At 44.8% G+C, this 25,017-nt stretch overlaps 1 protein-coding gene across 8 annotated transcripts in view; it reads left to right on the forward strand.

Annotated features, from left to right (window-relative positions):
- The window catches only part of LOC109907395 (receptor-type tyrosine-protein phosphatase U), a 270,543-nt gene that overhangs the window by 187,234 nt on the left and 58,292 nt on the right, over positions 1-25,017 (forward strand). For all 8 annotated transcript variants that reach the window (XM_031793448.1, XM_031793451.1, XM_031793454.1 and 5 more), the window contains exons 6-13: positions 1,216-1,387; positions 3,183-3,361; positions 3,530-3,644; positions 6,522-6,842; positions 8,631-8,740; positions 12,225-12,426; positions 20,712-20,814; positions 21,504-21,801. In XM_031793448.1, coding sequence (XP_031649308.1) covers positions 1,216-1,387; positions 3,183-3,361; positions 3,530-3,644; positions 6,522-6,842; positions 8,631-8,740; positions 12,225-12,426; positions 20,712-20,814; positions 21,504-21,801 — 1,500 coding nt within the window. The remainder of the gene's footprint in view (positions 1-1,215; positions 1,388-3,182; positions 3,362-3,529; positions 3,645-6,521; positions 6,843-8,630; positions 8,741-12,224; positions 12,427-20,711; positions 20,815-21,503; positions 21,802-25,017) is intronic.

Here is a 25,017-nt window from a genome sequence, read left to right on the forward strand (position 1 = left end):
TGTGTGGTTCCCACATGAAGCATGGAGTAGGAGGTGTGATGGTGCTTTACTGGTGACACTGTCAGTGATTTATTTAGAATTCAAGGCACACTTAACTAGCATGGCTACCACAGCATTCTGCAGCGATACGCCATCCCATCTGGTTTGCGCTTAGTTTGCGCTTAGTTGGACTATCGTTTGTTTTTCAACAGGACAATGACCTAACACACCTCCAGGCTGTGTAAGGGCTATTTGACCAAGAAGCAGAGTGATGGAGTGCTGCATCAGATGACCTGAACTCCAGATTCACCTGACATCAACTCAATTGAGATGGTTTGGGATGAGTTGGACCACGGAGTGAAGGAAAACCTTTCAACAAGTGCTCAGCATATGTGAGAACTCCTTCAAGACTGTTGGAAATGCATTCCTCATGAAGCTGGTTGAGAGAATACCTAGAGTGTGCAAAGCTGTCATAAAAGCAAAGGGTGGTGTCACATCCTGACCTTAGTTCCTTTTTATGTCTCTGTTTTAGTTTGGTCAAGGCATGAGTTGGGGTGGACATTCTATGTTTTGTATTCTATGTTTTGTATTTCTGTTTTTGGCCTGGTATGGTTCCCAATCAGAGGCAGCTGTTGATCGTTGTCTCTGATTGAGAACCATACTTAGGCAGCCTGTTTTCCCACTATGGGTTGTGGGTAGTTGTTTTCTGTGTCTGTGTTTCACCATACAGAACTGTTTCATTTTCGTTTCACTCTCTTTGTTATTTTGTTTAGTGTTTCTGTTCAAATAAATAACATGAACACTTACCACGCAGCGCATTGGTCCGATCCTTCATACTCCTCATCCGAGGAGGACAACGATCGTTACAGGTGGCTACATTGAAGAAACTAAAATATAGATGTTATCGTGTAAAAGATGATATTGTAGATGTCTTCACTATGTAGATAGTAGTAAAAATAAAGAAAAACCCTTGAATGAGTATGTGTGTCCAAACATTTGACTGGTACTGTACATTATAATAAACATAACTGTCTGTGAAGGTTAGTTAGGGTAACCTGACTCTCTCTCACTCTCTCTCTATGTGACTGTGTTTTGGGTGTTTTTATGGGCAGTGACAGAGGTGGTGTCTACACAGGTAAAGATGATCACCTGTGTATGGGTCAGTTAGCGTGACTCTCTCCCTGCCTCCCCTCCCTTCTCCTCCCTCTCTTTCTCTCTCTCTCTCTTTCTCTGCAGCGTCGTAACGGTGTGGTTGTGGCGGCGTCCTCTATCCAGCGTCTGAGCCACAAGCGTCTCATGGCCACCTTCCAAGTGGAGGCTGAGAGAGGGGAGCAGGACCTGTATCGCTGCATCACAGAGTCCGCACGCGGAGCTGCCGTGTCCAACTTCGCCGAGCTCATTGTCAGAGGTATAGTACGGCCAGTCCGTATAGTCATGTTTATGCAGTGTGTACAGCATAGTATCGTAAATATGTGTCCGGTACACAGTGGAAACATGTCTAGCAATTGACGATGTTATGTCGTATAATGTGTCTTTGTTTACACACAGACACACACACACAAGGCACGTTTGTCCTGTAGCACACTGCACCACACACCACCTCGCCTAAGACACCACTAACCGACCATGACACCTAGCTACCATTCTGGGATATCTTAATGCCCTCCTCCATATGTCCTACCTCCGTCCCCACCCAACGACTTCCAACAGCTTCTCCTTATGTTCGACATGCACACAAGCGCTGGCTCACTTAGTCAATCACACGGACACACACACACACATAAACACATGTTAAAATGCACACACACATAGGAAATGTGTTCTGAACTAGCAAAATCTTCTCTGTTCTACGTTCTATTGTGGAAACACGTGGAAACATTCTTTCACCTATGTACATACAGTGGGGCAAAAAAGTATTTAGTCAGACACCAATTGTGCAAGTTCTCCCACTTAAAAAGATGAGAGAGGCCTGTAATTTTCATCATAGGTACACTTAAACTATGACAGACAAAATGAGAAAAACAAATCCAGAAAATCACATTGTAGGATTTTTAATGAATGAATTTGCAAGTGATGGTGGAAAATAAGTATTTTTTGTATGTTGTGTACTCTGTGTAAACAGTGTTTTTCACAGGACATGTTGTTGTAATGTGTGTGTCTCTATGTCCAACGTTGAAAGGACATGCAGAATTGCACACGCAATCACTCACGCAAATAATTCACATTCATTATGGTGAAAATTGAACATTCCCTTCCCTTCAAGTGCCTCTCAGAAATCACAATCTTAAAAGATTGTGTGAGTCAACGCTCTAGCCGAGCAGAAAAAAAATCTAGGGAAATTCTAAACAAGAAAAGCATGAAACATGCCTTGTTTTTTCTTTGCGAGAGAAGAGAGTTGTTGCTTCTTCTGTGGAAATGCTTTGTGAAAATGTATTTTTTTGGCATACAACTATGGAACGCTGGATATCTCTGTTGATTTGACAACGATTGATGATGTTTTTATAATTAGCCGGATCACATAGATTTGTTTTTATATTGTTGAGGATAGAAAGGAGGAGTTGACAGACGGTAGACAGTGCTACTAAACCATTGTCTGTTATTTTGTTAACCAGCAGCATACCACCCTGCATACCACTGCTGGCTTGCTTCTGAAGCTAAGCAGGGTTGGTCCTGGTCATTTCCTGGATGGGAGACCAGATGCTGCTGGAAGTGGTGTTGGAGGGCCAGTAGGAGGCACTCTTTCCTCTGGTCTAAAACAATATCCCAATGCCCCAGGTGATTGGGGACACTGCCCTGTGTAGGGTGCCATGTTTCAGATGGGACGTTAAACGGGTGTCCTGACTCTCTGAGGTCATTAATCATGGCACTTATTGTAAGAGTAGCCTGGTGTCCTGGCTAAATTCCCAATCTGTCCGTCAAACCATCACGGTCACCTAATAATCCCCAGTTTACAATTGGCTCATTCATCCCCCTCCTCTCCAGGTTGTTGCTGTAAATGAGAACATGTTCTCAGTCAACTTACCTGGTAAATTAACAGATAAATAAACAACTGTTCATGTCGTTCAGGACTGTATATGTCAATATCGTGTAAAAAGCCTTTTGTTTTAACCTCCACTATGCCCCTGCATGCACTCACTTAGTCATTCAAAAGTCCTCTGTATAACACTGTACTCTGGCCTCTCCCCCTTCCTTCACCCTGGCAGTGCCCCCCACCCCCATCGCTCCCCCTCAGCTGCTCCGGGCTGGCCCCACCTACCTGATCATTCAACTCAACACCAACTCCATCGTGGGGGATGGCCCTGTTATCCGCCGTGAGATCGAGTACCGGGCCAGCCAATCACCATGGTCGGAGACACACGGTGTGGGCTCGCTCACGTATAAGGTTTGTGTGTGTCTGCTCGTGTGTGTACGCGTAGAAGTTAATTTGCCATTCAGCATTCTTTACAGGCTCTTAAAAACAGTTATTAAAGAACCCTGAATTACTTTGCCGTTACAGTAAAAATAAATGTTAACGTTGAATAAACACTTTCCTACTCTGTTCTATTGTAAGGTGTGGCATCTGGAGCCGGACACAGAGTACCGTATCAGTGTTTTACTGACCCGACCAGGGGAGGGAGGCACAGGGGCGCCTGGACCTCCCCTGGTCAGCAGGACCAAGTGTGCAGGTGAGCTAGGGGGACTGAATGGGTCTAAACCCAAACCTAGCTTCTGTTCTATTCTGTTCTACTCTAGTCTACTCTTATCTATTCCATTCCTTCAACTTTGTTTATCGCTTCAGGAACGGCACTGAGAGATCACATATAATAACATGCTCCATAACACCAGGGCAACAAAATTCAAACATATACTCTAATGGTGTGCTGTCCACCGGTTGAGAGGATGTGTGTGTGGATTATAGTGCTCAGTGGCTGATATATACGTAGGTACCTCTTTAGAAGCCGGTGTGTATGCATGGATAGGTACACTTAAATGATGTGTGTTGATTTAATTATATAGTAGAGTGAAGATTCTGCAACCTTCTCACAGCCACTACACTCCCCCTCACATACACACACCACACACACACACTTATCTGTACTTACCCTCCCCAGCGCTCAGCGCTCATCTTTATGAAACAGCTCCCTGTAGATGTGTCAAGTAGACCGACATGACGTTGTGTCATCTATCATAGTCTCTGATCCCTCCTGTCACGAGGCCCCAGCCGCCCACCTCCTGTCTGGTCCCCATGCCCAGATCTGAGCCTCAATCTCAGGGGAGAGAGCAGAGAGGGCCCCTGTGACACGACACACTCTAGATCAGGGGTGTCAAGTCTAACTAATTTTGCCCCGGGGGCCGTGTTCGGACTTCAACAAGGTCCGGATGACGCAATGAATATTGGTTATATTTCCTTGCCAAAAAATGTGCCCAAATTTGTCCTCTATCCATTGAATTTGTAATACTCCCTGACTGTCTAGTGATTTTTAGTGAGCAGGACAGTGGAGAAAATATGAATATAGGCCCATTTTCATTTCAACACTGTTGGTTTTAGTCATTTTAAAGTATATTTAGTTTGTTTCCCCATCTGTGGGCTGGATTGGATCCCTGCCTGGGCCGGATTGGATCCCCGCGTGGGCTGGATTGGATCCCCGCGTGGGCTGGATTGGATCCCCGCGTGGGTTGGATTGGATCCCCGCGTGGGCTGGAGCCGGCCCGCGGACCGTATGTTTGACACTCATGCTGTAGATCAATCTGTCTCATATCCCCTCTTCCTGTCCAGCTCAGAAGGTTTTGGGCTAGAAGTAGCCCTTGCCTATAAAACACATTCATCTGGTGCTATTTTATATTCTTTTTTTTATGCAGCTACGTCCCCAGAGAGAAGGCTTTTCATGAACCCCTCTCCAGTTTTAACTGATGTAGTATAGGGATGGGGGTTGGAAATGATTTCACTATTTGAATAGCATTATGATTTTTGGTTGGGTATCCAGAAATTCAAAACACGTGTTTTCTTTTACTTACCTTTTGAACCTGAGCAATGCTGTGACATGTCGTCAGCTTACCTCACTCATTGCAGGAGAACAAAGAAGAGTGCTAAATCTCTGGCCACTTCTATTATCACTCTGTGGTCTATTGGGGAGGCACATTGGGCAAACTGAAAACATGGGCTGATTTATCTTCTGACATGACGCGACTAGACCGTTCCCACCCTCCATCTCTCCCCTCTGAGGCATAGACGTGTATTACGCAGCTTCTGCCTATAAACGTCAGAGGCTTTAACCTCTCTTAACCCATGACAGTGACTCAATGATTGGTCCAACTGGCACTAAAAGACCTCTCCCCCATCCCTCCTTTCTCTCTCTCCTGAGGCTGGGATTGTGTCTGTAAAAGCATGTGACCTGTAGGTCGGAGGACAGCCAGGCTGATTGTGTTCATAGCAACAGTTGACCCCTGGTGAGAAGGTGTCCTCTCTTTTAGCTCACTGACACCATGGTTTAAGACAAGAGGAGGAGAGGAGATGAGCTGGAGCCAGCAGAGCCCAGAGTGGGCTGACAGCCAGTTTGACATAACCCTCCACCCCATCCGCCCCTCAGTCCACCCTCCTCTCTCTCCCGCCCCTGGCTTGTCCCTTTGATTAGTCTCATCAACGTGAGTCTGTGGGCCTGGACGTCTGGCTGCTGTGGGGTTGGTTTGGGCTGCAGGGTGGCGTGCTGCTGGACAGACAGACAGAGACAGGGAGGGCAGCCTTAGTGGGTGGTAGATTGATTAATATAATGAGCCATGCTTTAATATAGCACCTTCCCTAATGGGGCTCTAGTCTGCATAGGGTGCATCCCAAATGTCATATAGTGCACTACTTCTGACCAGGGCCCATGAGGAAGTAGTGCACTATTAGAGGGAATAAGTTGCCAGACACAACCCTATCTTAGTGGCCTCTGTGGCTGCGGTCTGGCAGGCATGATATGATCCTGTTGGACATTATCGTGGCAGGGACACGAGGATTCGTCACCCCAGTCTCACACATGCCATCAGTAATTAGCTAGTTCTATATCACATCATCTCAGCTCATAGAGCATTGTCTTTGGTCCTGGAGCTGAGCAGTCTGTACTCTGTAAGAATGAAGGTATGAGTGAAATTATATTTAAAAAAAATGTGTTGTTGTTGTACATCGCTCCCTCCTCCTCTCTTCTCTCTCTCTCCAGGGTGTTTAAAAAAAATGTAAACAGTTTCCTGTGGTGAGTTTGGAATGTAAACATCGGAACTAACCGTCTCTCTTTCTCCATATCTTTCTATTTTTCTTCATCACTCCATCTCACACTGTTGTTCTATGTCTGTCTGTCTGTCTGTCTGTCTGTCTGTCTGTCTGTCTGTCTGTCTGTCTGTCTGTCTGTCTGTCTGTCTGTCTGTCTGTCTGTCTGTCTGTCTGTCTGTCTGTCTGTCTGTCTGTCTGTCTGTCTGTCTGTCTGTCTGTCTGTCTGTCTGTCTGTCTGTCTGTCTGTCTGTCTGTCTGTCTGTCTGTCTGTCTGTGTCTCTTCCACCCCTCTCTCCCTCTCCCCTCCCCCTATCAGAGCCCATGCGTGCGTTGCGAGGCCTCACAGCCATAGAGATCCAGCCTCGTCAACTAGTCTTACAGTGGGAACCTCTGGGCTACAACCTGACGCGCTGCCACACCTACTCCGTCTCTCTCTGCTACCGTTACTCCACACCTGCAGGGGGCAGCGCAGGGAACAATGCCACAGTGAGGGAGTGTCTCTCTGTAGAGAGGAACCAATCACACTTCACCCTGAGGGACCTGCCCCCGTTCCGCTCCGTCCACGTCCGGCTGGCGCTGGAAAATCCAGAAGGCAAGAAAGAAGGCAGAGAGGTCACCTTTCAGACCGAGGAGGACAGTAAGTGGACTCTATTACCCAACATGCATTGCAAAGTTGAAGTCAAGGGCAAGAAAGAGAGCAGAGGTCACCTTCCAGACTGAGAAAAACAGTGAGTGGACTCTATTACCCAGCATGGATTGGAGTTCATATGAAACGCAGAGAGTGTTGGACCCAAAAACACAAATATTGACTTGCAGGATCAGCATAACTAAATGAAAGATCAGCCTTTTAAATGGAAGCAGATGAAAAATGTATCAGTCAGAGTCATGGCCACCAGCGAAATGGTGAGATGATTTTGCTTATCTTTCTATTAACAAGTTCCTGTGTACAACAGCGGATTATATACATTTCACCGAGATGGATTTAAGTTGGAGGTCAGAGCAAATGTACTATGCAATAAAACATTGCTCACAGCAGTTTTTGACCTATTAGAGAGGAGGGAAAGAGAGAGAGAGGCAATGCAAGAGTCAGCAGCATACCACCCTGCATCCCTATCTCTGGAGCTAAGCAGGGTTGGTCCTAGTTGCTCCCTGGATGGGAGACTAGATGCCAGTAGGAGGCACACTTTCCTCTGGTCTAAAAAACTATATATATCAATACCTCAGGGCAGACATTACTCTGTGTAGGGTGCTGTCTGTTGGATGGTATGCTAAATGGGTGTCCTGACTCTCTATGGCCACTGAAGATCCCATATCGTAAGAATAGTGGTGTTAACCCCGGTGTCCTGGCTGCTAAATTCCCAATCTGGTCCTCATGGCCACCTAATCATCCCCAGCTTCCAATTGGATCATTCATCTCCTCTCCCTTGTAACTATTCCCCAGGTCGTTGCTGTAAATGAAAATGTGTTGTCAGTCAACTTACCCGGTAAAATAAAATAAGAGAGGTACTGTAAGATTACAATACATTGTATGAAATTGGTTGCATTTTGAAATCTTCAAATTGCAAGGTCCTCCCATGTGCTCCTTCTTATAATGTAATGCATTTCATAGTCAGTTGAACAGCTGCACTTGAAGTAAGCAAGTAGAGAGAGAAAGGAAATTCTCTCACCTTCCCAGAGCTCTCTTTGGGCAAGAGAAAAAATCAAAAAGACTACAGGGAGACCTAATACAATTACCTCTGTGTCGTTTTTCGCACTCACAAATACACACATACGCATGCACAGATTCATGGGTCCCAGACAACCACAAGCCATTTGTCATCTCTAGGGCTTGAACTTTTCCAACTCTGTCACTTAACCGTGTCTTCAACATATGCACTGCTTTGTAAATAACACCAAGTGCCCTGATTATTCAGGCCCCTATTCGATCCATTGACGGGTTGTAATCCCCATGTCAAAACAAGAATCCCTGTCTCAGACAAAGTCTCACTCATTTGGATTTCTTGTTTGCCCTGCCATTACACTGCGGCTGTTGTCCTCTGCTCCTCTCAGGGCTGTTGTGGAGAGAGAGAGAGAGAGAGAGAGAGGATACAGCGGGTTTAACTGTCAGCCACAAGGCAGTGCTCTAGACTCTATCCGCCTGAGACACAGTCTCAGAGCCAGAGAGACTGTCAGACAGTCTGTTAGTTGACGAAAACTTGCATGACTTGTAGCAGCATCATCTTTCGATCAGACACAGATGTACACGTAAACACGCATGCACTCTTGCACCCAGACACACACTCATCAAATCTTCTGGTCCTGAAATCAGTTTGCCTGTCTTTAGGGCTGGAAACCGGATATAATTTGTCACTTCCTTCCTATAGGAACCCCTATTCAATCAACAGAGGGTTCTCTCAGAATGTTTATGTTGTGTTTTCTTTTCCAGTTCCTGGTGGCATCGTCCCAGAGTCACTAACTTTCACCCCATTAGACGATATGATCTTTCTGAAGTGGGAGGAGCCTGTGGAGCCCAATGGGGTCATCACACAGTATGAGGTATGGAACATGCCCTCAACTTTCCCGTCTGTCTACCTTGTTGCGATCACAGATCTTTCTCGAGATCAATCTTAATCTCTGTCTTTCTCTTTTTTTTCCCAATTAATCATTTGCGCTTATTTTATTGGGATTTATCTCTATCTATCTCTAATTTCCTTCAGCTTGACACAGAAGAGTTTCTTTTTTTGTGTGGGGGGGGGGGGGGTATTCAGCAAACAACAGTATTCACAAGGTATTCAGCAAACAATGTGTTTAATTTAGGAAATCTGTTCATCAATTACTCCCACAAATTTAAAAAAAGAGACATGATTGTGTCTCAATGTTTAAAATGATTGTTATTTTCAAATACAATCTCTTTTTGGGCTTAGTTGTGTTCAATTTGCAGTGTACAAATTATGTTCCGGCCCCTAAACCCTCCGCTTCAACAAAAATTGGCTCGCCACCGAATCCAGTTGCCTTCCCGTGCAGTACAGACATGTGCCATAGTCATTAATAGGGAATGTATCCTCTCTTCCTCTCAAATGATAAGTACTAGAAATATCCTGCCGGGAACTCTTCTCTGCATACACCCACAGCTCCTCTGCCGGGGTGGTGTGTAGCGCCAGCAGACAATGGCGAGAAGAGACCCCTTGATGTCAGGACGCTTCAAGTAACAAAGTGAGCACAGGAAGAGAGAAAGAGAGTAAGAGAATGGGGAGAGGAGGCTTCTCTCTGTCTCTCTCCCTGTCTCTCTCCCTATCTCTCTCTCTCTCTCTCTCCACAGTTCAGGTCTCTGTATATGCTCCTATGATAATGAGGCTAGCAATTATATAGAGACAAGCAGTATAATTACTTATTTGCCTAAAAGATGCTTTCACATGGGGCAAGTTATTTATGTATGTGTATCAGTGGCGGTAAGTGCCATTTGTTTTTCTTGAGCATGGCCTTATTTCTATTAGAGCATGTTAGATGACTGTCATTCATATTCCATTTACCAGGTTCAATGTAACAGCGAGGTTTAGGCTACTACATGATACTCTAATTTTCCCTATACCCATCATGATTCATAGGCTACAACCTAGTCTATGAATGAAAGTTTGCAACTTAGGTCCACACAGGTGGAGAGAAATATTTGAGATGACAGACAGTGACACATGGGCAGACAGTGACACTTTCAATACCACCTTGCACACTCTTGCTGGCATCTAGCTTATCTAGGGTGTAATCATTAGTCCAACAGTTGCAAACAACAAATTCAGGTATTTTTATCCCTATTTTGTTCGCTTCCGTTTAAGACACGATTTTCAACAGAATCGGCGGAATGCATACACCCCTGTTCATGCATAAACACAGTTCACTTTCATTGCAGTCACGTTACATTCCCTCTCACCTTTTCCCTTCGTTTGTGGACTTCAATTAACAAAACATCAGCTGTATGTGACCAGGCGAAAAAACCTTTCCAAGCTAAACCATGCCATAACCGCTACACACAGCCTACAACTTTGTCCCCATATTATCTAAAGTAACATCCTAGTCAACATAGCTAATAGATCTAATGTGTTAATAAACCCGCTACAATCATGCAGTTACGTTACAGTGTAACAGTGTAACATAACTGCACTTACACGGGCAGGCCCCGGTGGCATTAAATTAATAAAACTAAAAGCTTACCTTAGATTGGAAGAGTTCCAGTGTTGTGTTGGGTAGTCATAGCCAGCTAATAGCCCTCTGTTTAAGCCAGTTTTCTGAGTAACTAAACTAGCCAGCTGCATTTTCTAGCTGTGAAACTGAATGGTTTTTTTAAAATGACGAAATCCCTCTCTCTCTTGCTTCTCCTTAATTTAAAAACAAATATTTGTTGAAAACTGTTCAACTATTGTCTTTCTCTTTCTTTGAGTCAAGTACTCACCACATTTTATGCATTGCAGTGCTAGCTAGCTGTATCTTATGCTTTCAGTACTAGATTAAGTATCTGATCCTTTGATTGGGTGGAAAACATGTCAGTTCATGCTGCAAGAGCTCTAATAGGTTTGGGGATGTTCTCCAGAAGTTGTCATAATTACTGTGTAAGTCAATGGAAGGGGGTGAGAACCAAGAGCCTCATGTATTGAAGTCAATGTACCAAGAGGAGGACGGAAGGAAGCTGTCCTCCGGCTACACAATAGTGCTACCCTACAGAGTGCTGTTGAGGCTACTGTAGACCTTCATTGCAAAACAGTGTGTTTTGATAAATTATTTGGTGATATGTGATTATATTTACTATAGTATGAAATTCACTGAGGAGGATGGTCCTCCCCTTCCTCCTCTGAGGAGCATCCACTGACTTAGAGCATATTAGACTATTAGAGCATGCAGAGATTTCTGTACATTAAGTAGAAAGAAAGACTTTAGCTATTAACACCAATCAAGCCACAGTCATATTTAGCTTTTCTGACCATGTTTAGTTGGAGAAATGTAACTACTCTTCATCGATGCAATAGGTCTGCCTGGCAGTCTGGCATGTGTCTGTCTTTCTATCCGGCAGTCAGGCAGGCTGCGGTGACTTTGCTGAATGAATGAAAGGTGTCCAGAAAGAGACAGGTCTGGGCCTGACGAGTCTGCTCTGACAGAAAGAGAGTGTGATGAAAAGAAAGAGACATGTAAATAGTGAGATTGAGAAATCCTGATAGATAGAATGATGGAAAGGGAAGGAAGAAGCTGTTGGAATAGACATTAAAGGTGAAATGGAAAAGAGACTAAAGATATGGAGAAAGGAAAAGGAAAGAAGCTATAGGAGAAGATGAAGAGAAGTGAGAAGATTAATTTTGGCAGAGAGTGAACGAGGGGCGGTATGGAGGAGTGAGAATAGACGGTTGAATCAGGAGAGAGGGGAATGAGAAACTGGGATGTGTCAAAGCTGCCTGGTGAGAGGATAGAGAAGAGAGAGGGAGAAGAGAGAGGGGGAGGAGAGAGGGAAAGAAAAAAAGATAAGAGAGGTGAGAGGAATGATAGAAGAGGGAGAAGTGAGTGAGGCACTGCAAACAGGATCTCTGAGAAAGAGAAGGGGAGAGTGAAGCAGAAAAGACGAACAGCAGAAATAATTGGGTTGTCTGTGTAGTGACAGAGGAGACATTCTGAGTTCAGAAATTATCTCATTTTGGACTGCGTGGTGGAGTCACTGTGGGTGGTGGTGCAAGGCAGGCAGGCACAGGCACAGGCACAGTCAGAGGCACAGTAACCTCTGTTTATTTGTAGATATATCGCTGCTTGACTCCCAACATTGAAACAACCCACAGCAAAACATCCAACAACAATAACACGAACAACAACACCTATTGTATGATCTCAGGAAGCAGAATCAAATCTCGCTGTGATTAATTTATGTTCACAGTTTGTAAGCAGGGACTGCTCATTGTGATTCTATGGCTTGTGTTTTGTTCCCTGTTCCTAAATCTGTTACAGCAACAACAGTCTTACAACACAGCATTGTGATCATATTTGTATGTGTTTTGTTCACGGTTTCCAGGTCAGTTACCAGGGCATCGAGTCATCCGACCCGGGTATCAACGTACCGGGCCCTCGCCGTACTGTCTCCAAGCTGAGGAACGAGACATACCACATGTTCTCTGGTCTACACCCCGGCACCACCTACCTGGTGTCTGTTAGAGCTCGCACCGCCAAGGGCTTCGGGCAGACCGCCCTCACTGAGATCACCACCAACATCTCCGGTGAGGGTGTGTGGCGTGAGCGCTGACCACCTCTGGAGTTAAGGCTGAGGTTTGGGGCTGAGGTTGGGGGCTGACGGTGGAGGCTGGGGGCAGAGGCTGGTGGCTGACGGCGGAGGCTGGGGGCTGAGGCTAGGGGTTGAGGCTGGGGCTGGGACTGGGGGCTGGGACTGGGGGTAGACTAGAAGTGTTGCTGTGGGTTTGACTTGATCACTTGTTCCTTGTTCTGGACTGAGAGATAGGACTGACTGCTGCTCAGATTCTGTGGAAGGAAACAAGTGCTAGGTCCACACAAAGATGTTGCATAAACCTTACTTAATTTGTTTATTATTTTTCACACTTTTTCACTGCATCAGGATAGCATACATGATATGATTCCTGGGTCTTGTTCAAGAAGATAATTTCCCTTCTCCCACACTTGCAAAGTATCCCATACTTATTTTCGTGTTGTTTTAAATCAAATCAAATCAGTTTTTATTGGTTTCATACTCATATTTAGCAGATGTTGTTGCAAAATGCATGAGTTCCTAGCCTTAACTGTGCAGTAGTATCTAACCATTCACAACAATACACACTATCCAAAAGTACAATAATGGAATTAAGAGATATATAAATATTAGGAGGAGAAATGTTGGAGTGGCATTGACTGGAATACAGTAGAATACAGTATATACAGATGAAATGAGTAAAACAGTATGTGTTCCAGTGTTCCATTATTAAAATGACCAGTGATTCCATGTCTACATTATGTACATAGGGCATTAGCATCTATGGTATTGGGTGGGGGCCGGCTATCTAAAAGTCTGATGGCTTTGAGATAGAAGCTGTTTTTCATTCTCTCTGTCCCAGCTTTGAGCACCTGTACTTACCTCGCCTTCTGGATGATAGTGGGGTGAACAGGTCGTGGCTAGGGTGGTTCATGTCTTGATGATCTTTGTGGCCTTCCTGTGACATCGGGTGCTGTAGGTGTCCTGCAGGTCAGAAAGTGTGTCCCCGGTGATGCGCTGGGCAGATCGCACCACCCTCTGGAGAGCCCTATGGTTGCGGGCGGTGCAGTTGCTGTACCAGGCGGTGATACAGCCTGACAGGATGCTCTCAATGGTGCATCTGTAAAAGTTTTTGAGGGTGTTAGGGGCTTCCTGAGGTTGAAGAGTCGCTATTGCGCCCTCTTCACCACACATCTGTGTGGTTGGGCCATTTCAGATTGTCAGTGATGTATGCTTTTCACCCTCTCCACTGCGGTCCCGTCGATATGGATGGGGGCGTGCTCCCTCTGCTGTCTCCTGAAGTTCACGATCAGCTCCTTTGTTTTGTTGACGTTGAGGGAGAGGTTATTTTCCTAGCACCATTCCATCAGGAACCTCACCTCCTCCCTGGAGGCTGTTTCATCATTGTTGGTAATCAGCCTATTACTGTTCTGTCGTCTGCAAACCTGATGATTGAGTTGGAGGTGTGCGTGACTAAGCAGTCATGAGTGAACAGGGAGCCTGTGAATCTATTGGAGCGGTATGCAAATTGAAGGCTCTAGGGTGTCAGGTAAGGTGGAGGTGATAAGGTGCATTCGGAAAATATTCAGACCCCTTAAATTGTTCCAAATTTTGTTACTTTACAGCCTCATTCTAAAATGTATTACATCTATTTTTCCCTCATCATTCCACACAATACCCCATAATGACAAAGGAAAAACTGGTTTTTAATGTTTGCGAATGTGTAGATTAAAAAAAATACAAATATCACATTTACATACTGTAAGTATTCAGACCATTTACTTTGTTGAAGCACCTTTGGCAGTGATTACAGCCTCAAGTCTTCTTGGGTATGATGCTGCAAGCTTGGAACACATGTATTTGGGGAGTTTCTCCCATTCTTCTCTGCAGATTCTCTCAAGTTCTGTCAGGTTGGAGGGGGAGCGTTGCTGCACAGCTTTTTCAGTTCTCGCCAGAGATGTGAGGTCGGGTTCAAGTTGGGCAACTCAAGGACATTCAGAAACTCATCACAAATTCACTCCTGCATTGTCTTGGCTGTGTACTTAGGGTTGTTGTCCTTTTGGAAGGTGAACCTTCACCCCAGTCTGAGGTCCTGAGTGGTCTGGAGCAGGTTTTTATCAGGATCTCTCTGTACTTTGCTCTGTTTATCTTTCCCTCAATCCTGACTAGTCTCTCAGTCCCTGCCGCTGAAAAACATCCCAACAACATGATGCTGCCACCACCATGCTTCACCGTAGGGATGGTGCCAGGTTTCCTCCAGACAAGACGCTTGGCATTAGGCCAAAAAGTTCATTCTTGGTTTCTTCAGACCAGATAATCTTGTTTCTCATGGTCTGAGTGTCTTTCGGTGCATTTTGGCAAACTCCAAGCAGGCTGTCATGTGCCTTTTACTGAGGAGTGGCTTCCGTCTGGCCACTCTACCATAAAGGTCTGATTGGTGGAGTGCTGCAGAGACGGTTGTCTTTCTGGAAGGTTCTCCCATCTCCACAGAGGAATTCTGGAGCTCTGTCAGAGTGACCATCGGGTTCTTGGTCCCCTCCCTGACCAAGGCCCTTCTCCCCGATGACAGAAGTGTCTCTGTGGTTCTAAACTTCTTCCATTTAAGAATGATTGAGGCCACAGTGTTCTTGGGGCTCTTCAATGCTGCAGAAATGTTTTGGTATCCTTCCCCAGATCTTTGGCTTGACACAATCCTGTCTCGGAGCTCTACGGACAATTCCTCCGACCTCATGGCTTGGTTTTTGCTCTGACATTCACTGTCAACTGTGGGACGTCGTATAGACAGTTGTGTGCTTTTCCAAACAATGTCCAATCAATTGAATTTACCACAGGTGGACTGCAGTCAGTTGTAGAAACATCTCAAGGATGATCAATGGAAACAGGATGCACCTGAGCTCAATTTCAAGTCTCATAGCAAAAGGTCTGAATAGTTTCAGAATGCACTGTGTGATCCTAACTAGCCTCTAAAAGCACTTCATGATGACAGATGTGAGTGCTATGGGGCGATAGTCATTTAGTTCTGTTTTCTTTTCTTTCTTGGGTACAGGAACAATTGTGGACATCATGAAACAATTGAGGACAGCAGACTGAGACAGGGAGAGATTGAATATGTCCGTAAACACTCCTGCCAGCTGGTCTGCACATTCTCCGTGGACGCGTGTAGTGACGTCGTCTCGGGCCGACAGCCTTGGGAGGGTTAACACGCTTAAATGTCTTAATCACGTTGGCCACGGAGAACGAGAGCTCACAGTCCTCAGTGGCTCTGCGTTACCCTCAAAGCTGGCGAAGAAGGTGTTTAACTTGTCTGGGAACAAGACGTTGGTGTCCGTGACGTGGCTGGTTTTCCCTTTGTAATTCGTGATTTTCTGGAGTCCCTGCCACATAAGTCTTGTGTTTGAGCCGTTAAATTGTGATTCCACTATGATTCTGTACTGTACTGATGTTTTTCCTGTTTGATTGTCTTACGGATGGCATAACTGCACTGTTTGTATGCGACCGTATTCCCAGTCACCTTGCCATGGTTTTAATGCAATGTTTCGCGCTTTCAGTTTATGGTTTTTGGTTTGGGTAGGTTTTAATAGTCTCAGTGGGAACAACATCCCCTATACACTTCCTGATGAACTCAGTCACTGTGTCAGTGTATACATCAATGTTATTCTCAGAGGAAACTCAGAACATATCCCAGTCCGCGTGATCAAAATAATCTTGAAGCATGGATTCCGATTGGTCAAACCAGCGTTGGATAGACCTTAGCATGGGTGCTTCCTTTTTGAGATTCTGTCTATAGAAAGTGAGGATCAGAATGGAGTTGTCATCTGATTTGCCGAAGGGAGGGCGCCTGGGTGCCCTGTAGCCAACCCGGAAGGGAGAGTAACATTTGTAGAGAATTTTTTAAATGCGAGTACTACAGGCAATATGTTGATAGAACTTAGCGTTTTCCTCAAATTTGCTTTGTTTTCCTCAAATTTGCTTTCCCCAGCTACAATAAATGCGCACTCAGGATATGCGGTTTCCAGTTTGCACAAAGTCCAGTGTAGTTCCTTGAGGACCGTTGTGGTATCGGCTTGAGGGATAATATACACGGCTGTGACTATAACCGAAGAGAATTATCTTGGGAGGTAATACGGTCAGCATTTGATTGAGAGCTATTCTAGGTCTGGTGAAGGAAAGGACTTGAGTTCCTGTACGATATCACAATCACACCTTTCTTCTTCCCTGGAGAGTTTTATTCCTGTCTGCTCAATGTACAGAGAACCCAGCTGGCTGTTTGGACGGGGACTAGCTTCACTAGTGAGTTATATATTCGGAAGCGGTGGATGGTGTGCATGCCTCCTGAGTCGGACTAGATGTCCACTCCGAAAACCGTGTCTCCGCCGGTGGCATCTTGGAGCAGCATCTGGGATAAGTTCAATTGCCTTGTTGTGTACGAACAAAGGTGTCACGGTCGTCCTCCTCTTCATCTGAAGAGGAGAGGCGAGAAGGATCGGAGGACCAAAATGCGGCATGATATGTGTTCATCATGAATTTTAATAAAGAAAACACTGAACACTGAAACACTCTACAAAACAGTAAACAAAATAACAACCGTGAAGCTAATGTGAGCTGCGCTGAAACAAGCCATCAACATAGACATACCCAAATCATAGAAAAACAAACATAGACTGCCCACCCCAACTCACGCCCTGACCATACTAAATAATGACAAAACAAAGGAAATAAAGGTCAGAACGTGACAAAAGGATCCAATTCGGGAAAGTCGTATTTCTGGTCGGAATGCAACCTGCGTCACAGCCCTGCGTGTCCGATTGTACTCTTAGGCTAATTAATGGCTTTTCCACCCCTTTAAAGGTACACTCTGCAATAGTCACTGCTGTTCATTGGCATTTCAATTGATGAAGCATTTGACTGTAAAACAAATTACAGATTGTGGCTTTAAAGTATTAAGTAAATCCCACTGGCTCAGTCTTTCTCCTTAACTTTTGTGTGGTTGTACAGGTCTCCTCTATTGAACCACAGTCAGTGCTTGACCCTTGACCTGTGAGCTGCAGTGGACAAAGTACTGCAAATGCCTCCTCTGACCTGTCTCATCTCTCTCTCTCTCTCTCTCTCTCTCTCTCTCCCCTATCCACTTAACTCTTTTCATGTGTTTCTCTTCCATGCCCTCTTAAACACATTATGATAAATTAAAGTGTGTTCTATCCATTGTCCTTCATCCTCGGTCATACATTTTCGAAGGCTTGGTTTTCTATTCCGCTGTTGAAGGTATTGAATCCAGCCATACACACACACCAGGATGTGAGCTGTCTATACTGAGTTGAATGTTAAACTATTACTCAGTCTAATATACTGTATTTGGGTTTAAACTCAATGTACAATACAGGACTGCCCAAGCATGAGCCAGGTGTATATGTTCATGCATGCTCTCGTACGTGTGTGTGTATATTTGTACATTTTATAATGAGGTGTTTATGGGTACATTGATATTCTAACATGAATGAAAGACAACACCAGGTAACAATTTCTGCAACAACTAAGATCACTGAAGCGCCTGGCTCAACTTCTCCGCTGTTCTGGTGCCCTGTCTACCGTGCTGTAAACAGCGTGAATCGAACCCCTGCACATTCGCAGATACTGCATGTGACTTTCTGAGAGCCAAGTCTTGTATTTTGCTAATCTCAATATCTGTGGTGCTGCTCGTGGCAACGTCATTATGCGGAGTCTACCTTTCATTTCAGAGGCTGTTGGTTTAGCTGATTAATAATCATCTTTCTTTACTATGAAACCTCATGTTTTTTTATTGCCTGGCTGCTCCCTTGCTAATTGTCTTTTAACGGTAAACAGAAATGGGAACACAATTGTGTGTGTGTGTGTGTGTGTGTGTGTGTTCACTGGCGCTCATCACAGTATTGTTGATCCAGTCTACAGTCTTGTTCATGGGGGTGTGGCTGTGAGATGTGTCCTAATTACAGGGGATTCTTATCGTCCCTGTGAATAACTATGGGAATGTCCTTCTTGCTGACTATGTGAATAACAGTTTTATCTCACTTCCTGTGCTATCCAGTCAGGTCCATCAGTATTTGGACATTATTATTTTAGCTGTCTACCACAGCATATTGGAGTTGAAATAAATCATGAATATGAAAACTTTCAGCTTTAATTTGAGGGTATTTACATCCAAATGGGTTGAACGGTGTAGGAATTTCAGCTTTAAAAAAAATATGTGCCTCCCCCCTTTTAAGGTAACAAAAGTAATTGGACAATTGGCTGCTCAGCTGTTTCATGACCAGGTTGTGTGTTATTCCCTCATTAGTTATTTTACAAGTAAGCAGATAAAACATCCCACTTTAATAATGGGAATTGATGGGAAATGATGTAAATAAATCACTAGCCACTTTAAACAATGCTACCTTATATAATGTTACTTACCCTACATTATTCATCTCATATGCATACGTATATACTGTACTCTATATCATCGACTGCATCCTTATGTAATACATGTATCACTAGCCACTTTAACTATGCCACTTGGTTTACATACTCATCTCATATGTATATACTGTACTCGATATCATCTACTGTATCTTGCCTATGCTGCTCTGTACCATCACTCATTCATATATCCTTATGTACATATTCTTTATCCCCTTACACTGTGTATAAGACAGTATTTTTTTTATTTTTTTTATTGTTAGTTAGATTACTTGTTCGTTATTACTGCATTGTCGGAACTAGAAGCACAAGCATTTCGCTACACTCGCATTAACATCTGCTAACCATGTGTATGTGACAAATAAAATTTGATTTGATTTGAGTTGATTTCAAGTGTGGCATTTACATTTGGAATTTGTTGCTGTTAACCTTCAATATGAAGTCCAAAGAGCTGTCACTGCCAGTGAAGCAAGCCATCATTAGGCTGAGAAATCAAAACAAACCCATCAGAGAGATAGCAAAAACATTAGGTGTGGCCAAATCAACAATGTGGTACATTCTTTTTTTTAAAGAACGCACTGGTGAGCTCTCGAACACCAAAATGCCCAGAAGACCACGGAAAACAACTGTTGTTGATGAAAGAACTACTCTTTCCCTGGTGAAGAAAAACCCCTTCACAACAGTGGGCCAGATCAAGAACACCCTCCAGGAGGTAGGTGTATCAATGTCAGTCAACATTCAAGAGAAGACTTCACCAGAGTAAATACAGAGGGTTTACCACAAGATGTAAACCATTCGTAAGCCTCAAAAACAGGGAGAACAGATTAGTTTGCCAAACAACATCTAAAAACCCTGTACAGTTCTGAAGCAGCATCCTATGGACAGATAAGACAAAGATCAACTTGTACCAGAATGATGGGAGGAGAAGAGTATGGAGAAGGGAAAGAACTGCTCATGATCCGAAGCATACCACCTCACTGTGAAGCATGGTGGAGGTGGTGTTATGGCGTGTGCATTTATGGCTACCAATGGAACTGGTTCCCTTGCATTCATGATGTGACTGTTGACAAAAGCAGCAGGATGAATTCTGGAGTGTTTAAAGCTATATTATCTGCTCAGATTCAGCCAAATGCTTCAAAACTCATTGGATGGCGCTTCACAGTGCAGATGGACAATGACCCAAAGTATACTGTTAAAGCAACCCAATACAAAGAAGTGGAATGTTCTGCAATGGCCAAGTCAATCAAATGACCTGAATCCAATTGAGCATGCATTTCACTTGCTGAAGGCAAAATGCCCCAAGAACAGGCATGAACTGAAGACAGCTGCAGCAACGGCCTGGCAGAGCATCACTGGGGAAGAAACCCAGCATCTGGTGATGTCTATGGGTTCCAGGCTTCAGGCAATCATAGACTGCAAAGGATTTGAAACCAAGTATTAAAACTCACAATTTAATTTATGATCATGTTAGTTTGTTCAATTACTTTTGATCCCCTAAAATTGGGGAGACCACCTGTAAAAAGTGCTGTAATTCCTACACCATTCACCCAATTTGGATGTAAATAACCTCCAATTACAGCCGAAAGTCTGCACTTTTAGCTCGTCTTGATTGTTTCCTTTCAAATCCATTGTGGTGGCGTACAGAGCCAAAATGATAAGAACTTGGTCAATGTCCAAATATTTATGGACCTGACTGTATATGATTTTTAATTGTTATTTACTCTCTCATTTTCTCTCACTTTCTCTCTCTTATTCTCTCACACACCCTCACTTCCCTGCTCCACCTCTTTCTCTCCCTCTTCTACCCCCTCTCTTCTCCATCTTAACCCCCACCCCCCTTTCCCTCCCCCTCTCTGCTCCCTCTGTCAGCCCCAGTGTTTGACTATGAGGATATCCCAGCCCCACTCAGTGAGTCAGAGAGTACCATCACTGTGCTGCTGAGACCTGCGCTGGGCAGAGGAGCACCAGTCAGGTACAGTCACAGTATTAATCACAGTAATAGACCTCACGCAACTGTCACTCATGTCTACTACGTTGCTCACTGTAGCACTTGTAAAAAATAGTGTTATTGATAAACATGTCATTGGAATAAACATGTCATTGGAATAAACATGTCATTGGAATAAACATGTCATTGTTTGTTCCAATGATTCCACATTTTATTTGTGTTTCTTATTTTATTTCACCTTTTATATAATCATGAAGTGTCTTTGGTAACCTTAAAGGGGCCATCCAGAGTTGAAACAACAATAAAGTATTCTCTTCACCACTGTTTCAGTATAAAGCTTAGGGATGGGCCTGGAAAAATGTAAACATTCTCAAATTCATACACAGGGCTATGGATGTAATGACTGACCATCTGAGATATCAAAATTATAGTCTTAACCATGTTTTGAGGTTATACAGTGTTTGTTTACATTTACTTTGTTTACAAGCATTGTCGTAAAACAAGCTTCTATTTTGGATTCTGATGAGGTACGACAGTTGAACTAAGCACATGAGGCATTTACAAGTGATATTTTCACGAATCAATGGGTACATATAACACCTTTACAAGTCCAAAAATGGATTTAACAACTGCAGACTGCCCCTTTTTAAGATCGCCAACTGTTTCCAGCGTAGTTATCACCTATCGGTCTGTTGTCATTCCTCTCCCCCCAGTGCATACCAGGTGGTGGTAGTAGAAGAGGACGGTTCTAGGCGGATCAGGAGGAGGAGGAGGAGGAGGAGGGAGCTGGGTAGCGGTTCAGACTGTTTCCCTGTGCCAGCGTCCCAGGTGGAGGCCCAGTCTAAGGGGACGCCTCACTACTACACAGCTGAGCTACCCCCCTCCAGTCTCCCTGAGGCCACTCCGTTCACCGTAGGGGACAACCACACCTATAACGGCTACTGGAACACTCCCCTGGACCCCTCCAAGAACTACCTAGTCTTCTTCCAGGCTATAAGCAACTTCAGAGGGGTGAGTTTATAGACCTGTCAATAAAGCCAAAGTCAAGTCTGGAGTCTTTGCCAAACATGCCATAGGAGGAGGCAAGACAGCACAAACAGATCAGGGGACCAGACTAAGCTGCAGTCCCTTTGAACAAATCAAGTGTTATTTAATTGCGAAAGTAACAATGTGCATGGCTGGTTGTAGGAGAAAGGACCTTCAGCTCTGAAACTCAGGATGTTTTGGCCCAACTCTCTCTCTCTCTGTGTGTCTTTCCTTCTCCCTTCCCTTCCCTTCTCTCTGCCTGTCCCCTCTCAGAGCCTGATGGAAAGTCTGTCGAGAGGAAAGTCTGAAATGAGACTCAAGCATAGATTAACGGAGGAAAGTAAGGGCCCAGGTGTGACTAAATAAATGCTGTTTAAATCATATGGAGATAAATGACTACAGTATGATCTGCCTGGTTGCAAAGAGTTGGTTATCACGCCTCATATGTACAGTATATATGACTATTACTCTGGTAGCTACAGATTTATAACAAATATTTAATTTAAGGTGTGCATCAAGGCAGGTTGGAAACTGTGTCGTCTATAGTTGTACTGCAAACTCCTGGGTCAAAATGCATCAGAGAGTCACAGGGCAGAACTGGTCAAACATGTGCTTCCTAAGTGGTTGCTAGATGCAGTAGGGGTAAAGCTCTACAGGTTAGAAGGCTGAAGTTAAGGATAATGCTCCATAGGTTGTAAGCCATGCACAGTGTTACTTTCGCAATTCAATAACACGATAAAGACTTCCGGCGCCGACAGAGATGGCCGCCTCGCTTCGCGTTCGTGTTATTTCTTACATTAGTACCCCAGGTCATCCTAGGTTTCATTACATACAGTCGAGAAGAACTACTGAATATAAGATCAGCGTCAACTCACCATCAGTACGACCAAGAATATGTTTTTCGCGACGCGGATCCTGTGTTCTGCCTCTCAAACAGGACAACGGAATGCATCCCATGCAGCGACACAAAAAAAATGACTCCGAAAAAGAGGGAAACGAAGCGGTCTTCTGGTCAGACTCCGGAGACGGGCACATCGTGCACCACTCCCTAGCATTCTTCTCGCCAATGTCCAGTCTCTTGACAACAAGGTTGATGAAATCCGAGCAAGGGTAGCATTCCAGAGGGACATCAGAGACTGTAACGTTCTTTGCTTCACGGAAACATGGCTCACTGGAGAGACGCTATCGGAGGCGGTGCAGCCAGCGGGTTTCTCCACGCATCGCGCCGACAGAAACAAACATCTTTCTGGTAAGAAGAGGGGCAGGGGGCGTATGCCTTATGGCTAACGAGACATGGTGTGATGAAAGAAACATACAGGAACTCAAATCCTTCTGTTCACCTGATTTAGAATTCCTCACAATCAAATGTAGACCGCATTATCTACCAAGAGAATTCTCTTCAATTATAATCACAGCCGTATATATCCCCCCCCCCAAGCAGACACATCGATGGCTCTGAACGAACTTCATTTGACTCTTTGCAAACTGGAATCCATTTATCCGGAGGCTGCATTCATTGTGGCTGGGGATTTTAACAAGGCTAATCTGAAAACAAGACTCCCTAAATTTTATCAGCATATCGATTGCGCAACCAGGGGTGGAAAAACCTTGGATCATTGTTACTCTAACTTCCGCGACGCATATAAGGCCCTGCCCCGCCCTCCTTTCGGAAAAGCTGACCACGACTCCATTTTGTTGATCCCTGCCTACAGACAGAAACTAAAACAAGAGGTTCCCACGCTGAGGTCTGTCCAACGCTGGTCCGACCAAGCTGACTCCACACTCCAAGACTGCTTCCATCACGTGGACTGGGATATGTTTCGTATTGCGTCAGATAACAATATTGACGAATACGCTGATTCGGTGTGCGAGTTCATTAGAACGTGCGTTGAAGATGTCGTTCCCATAGCAACGATTAAAACATTCCCTAACCAGAAACCGTGGATTGATGGCAGCATTCGCGTGAAACTGAAAGCGCGAACTACTGCTTTTAATCAGGGCATGGTGACTGGTAACATGACCGAATACAAACAGTGCAGCTATTCCCTCCGCAAGGCTATCAAACAAGCTAAGCGTCAGTACAGAGACAAAGTAGAATCTCAATTCAACGGCTCAGACACAAGAGGCATGTGGCAGGGTCTACAGTCAATCACGGACTACAAGAAGAAATGCAGCCCAGTCACGGACCAGGATGTCTTGCTCCCAGGCAGACTAAATAACTTTTTTGCCCGCTTTGAGGACAATACAGTGCCACTGACATGGCCTGCAACGAAAACATGCGGACTCTCCTTCACTGCAGCCGAGGTGAGTAAGACATTTAAACGTGTTAACCCTCGCAAGGCTGCAGGCCCAGACGGCATCCCCAGCCGCGCCCTCAGAGCATGCGCAGACCAGCTGGCCGGTGTGTTTACGGACATATTCAATCAATCCCTATACCAGTCTGCTGTTCCCACATGCTTCAAGAGGGCCACCATTGTTCCTGTTCCCAAGAAAGCTAAGGTAACTGAGTAAACGACTACCGCCCCGTAGCACTCACTTCCGTCATCATGAAGTGCTTTGAGAGACTAGTCAAGGACCATATCACCTCCACGCTACCTGACACCCTAGACCCACTCCAATTTGCTTACCGCCCAAATAGGTCCACAGACGATGCAATCTCAACCACACTGCACACTGCCCTAACCCATCTGGACAAGAGGAATACCTATGTGAGAATGCTGTTCATCGACTACAGCTCGGCATTCAACACCATAGTACCCTCCCTGTGCAACTGGGTACTGGACTTCCTGACGGGCCGCCCCCAGGTGGTGAGGGTAGGCAACAACATCTCCACCCCGCTGATCCTCAACACTGGGGCCCCACAAGGGTGCGTTCTGAGCCCTCTCCTGTACTCCCTGTTCACCCACGACTGCGTGGCCACGCACGCCTCCAACTCAATCATCAAGTTTGCGGACGACACAACAGTGGTAGGCTTGATTACCAACAACGACGAGACGGCCTACAGGGAGGAGGTGAGGGCCCTCGGAGTGTGGTGTCAGGAAAATAACCTCACACTCAACGTCAACAAAACTAAGTAGATGATTGTGGACTTCAGGAAAAAGCAGAGGGAACACCCCCCTATCCACATCGATGGAACAGTAGTGGAGAGGGTAGCAATTTTTAAGTTCCTCGGCATACACATCACAGACAAACTGAATTGGT

The sequence above is a fragment of the Oncorhynchus kisutch genome, linkage group LG17 (genome assembly GCF_002021735.2).
Source record: "Oncorhynchus kisutch isolate 150728-3 linkage group LG17, Okis_V2, whole genome shotgun sequence".
In the NCBI taxonomy this organism is placed as follows: Eukaryota; Metazoa; Chordata; class Actinopteri; order Salmoniformes; family Salmonidae; genus Oncorhynchus; species Oncorhynchus kisutch.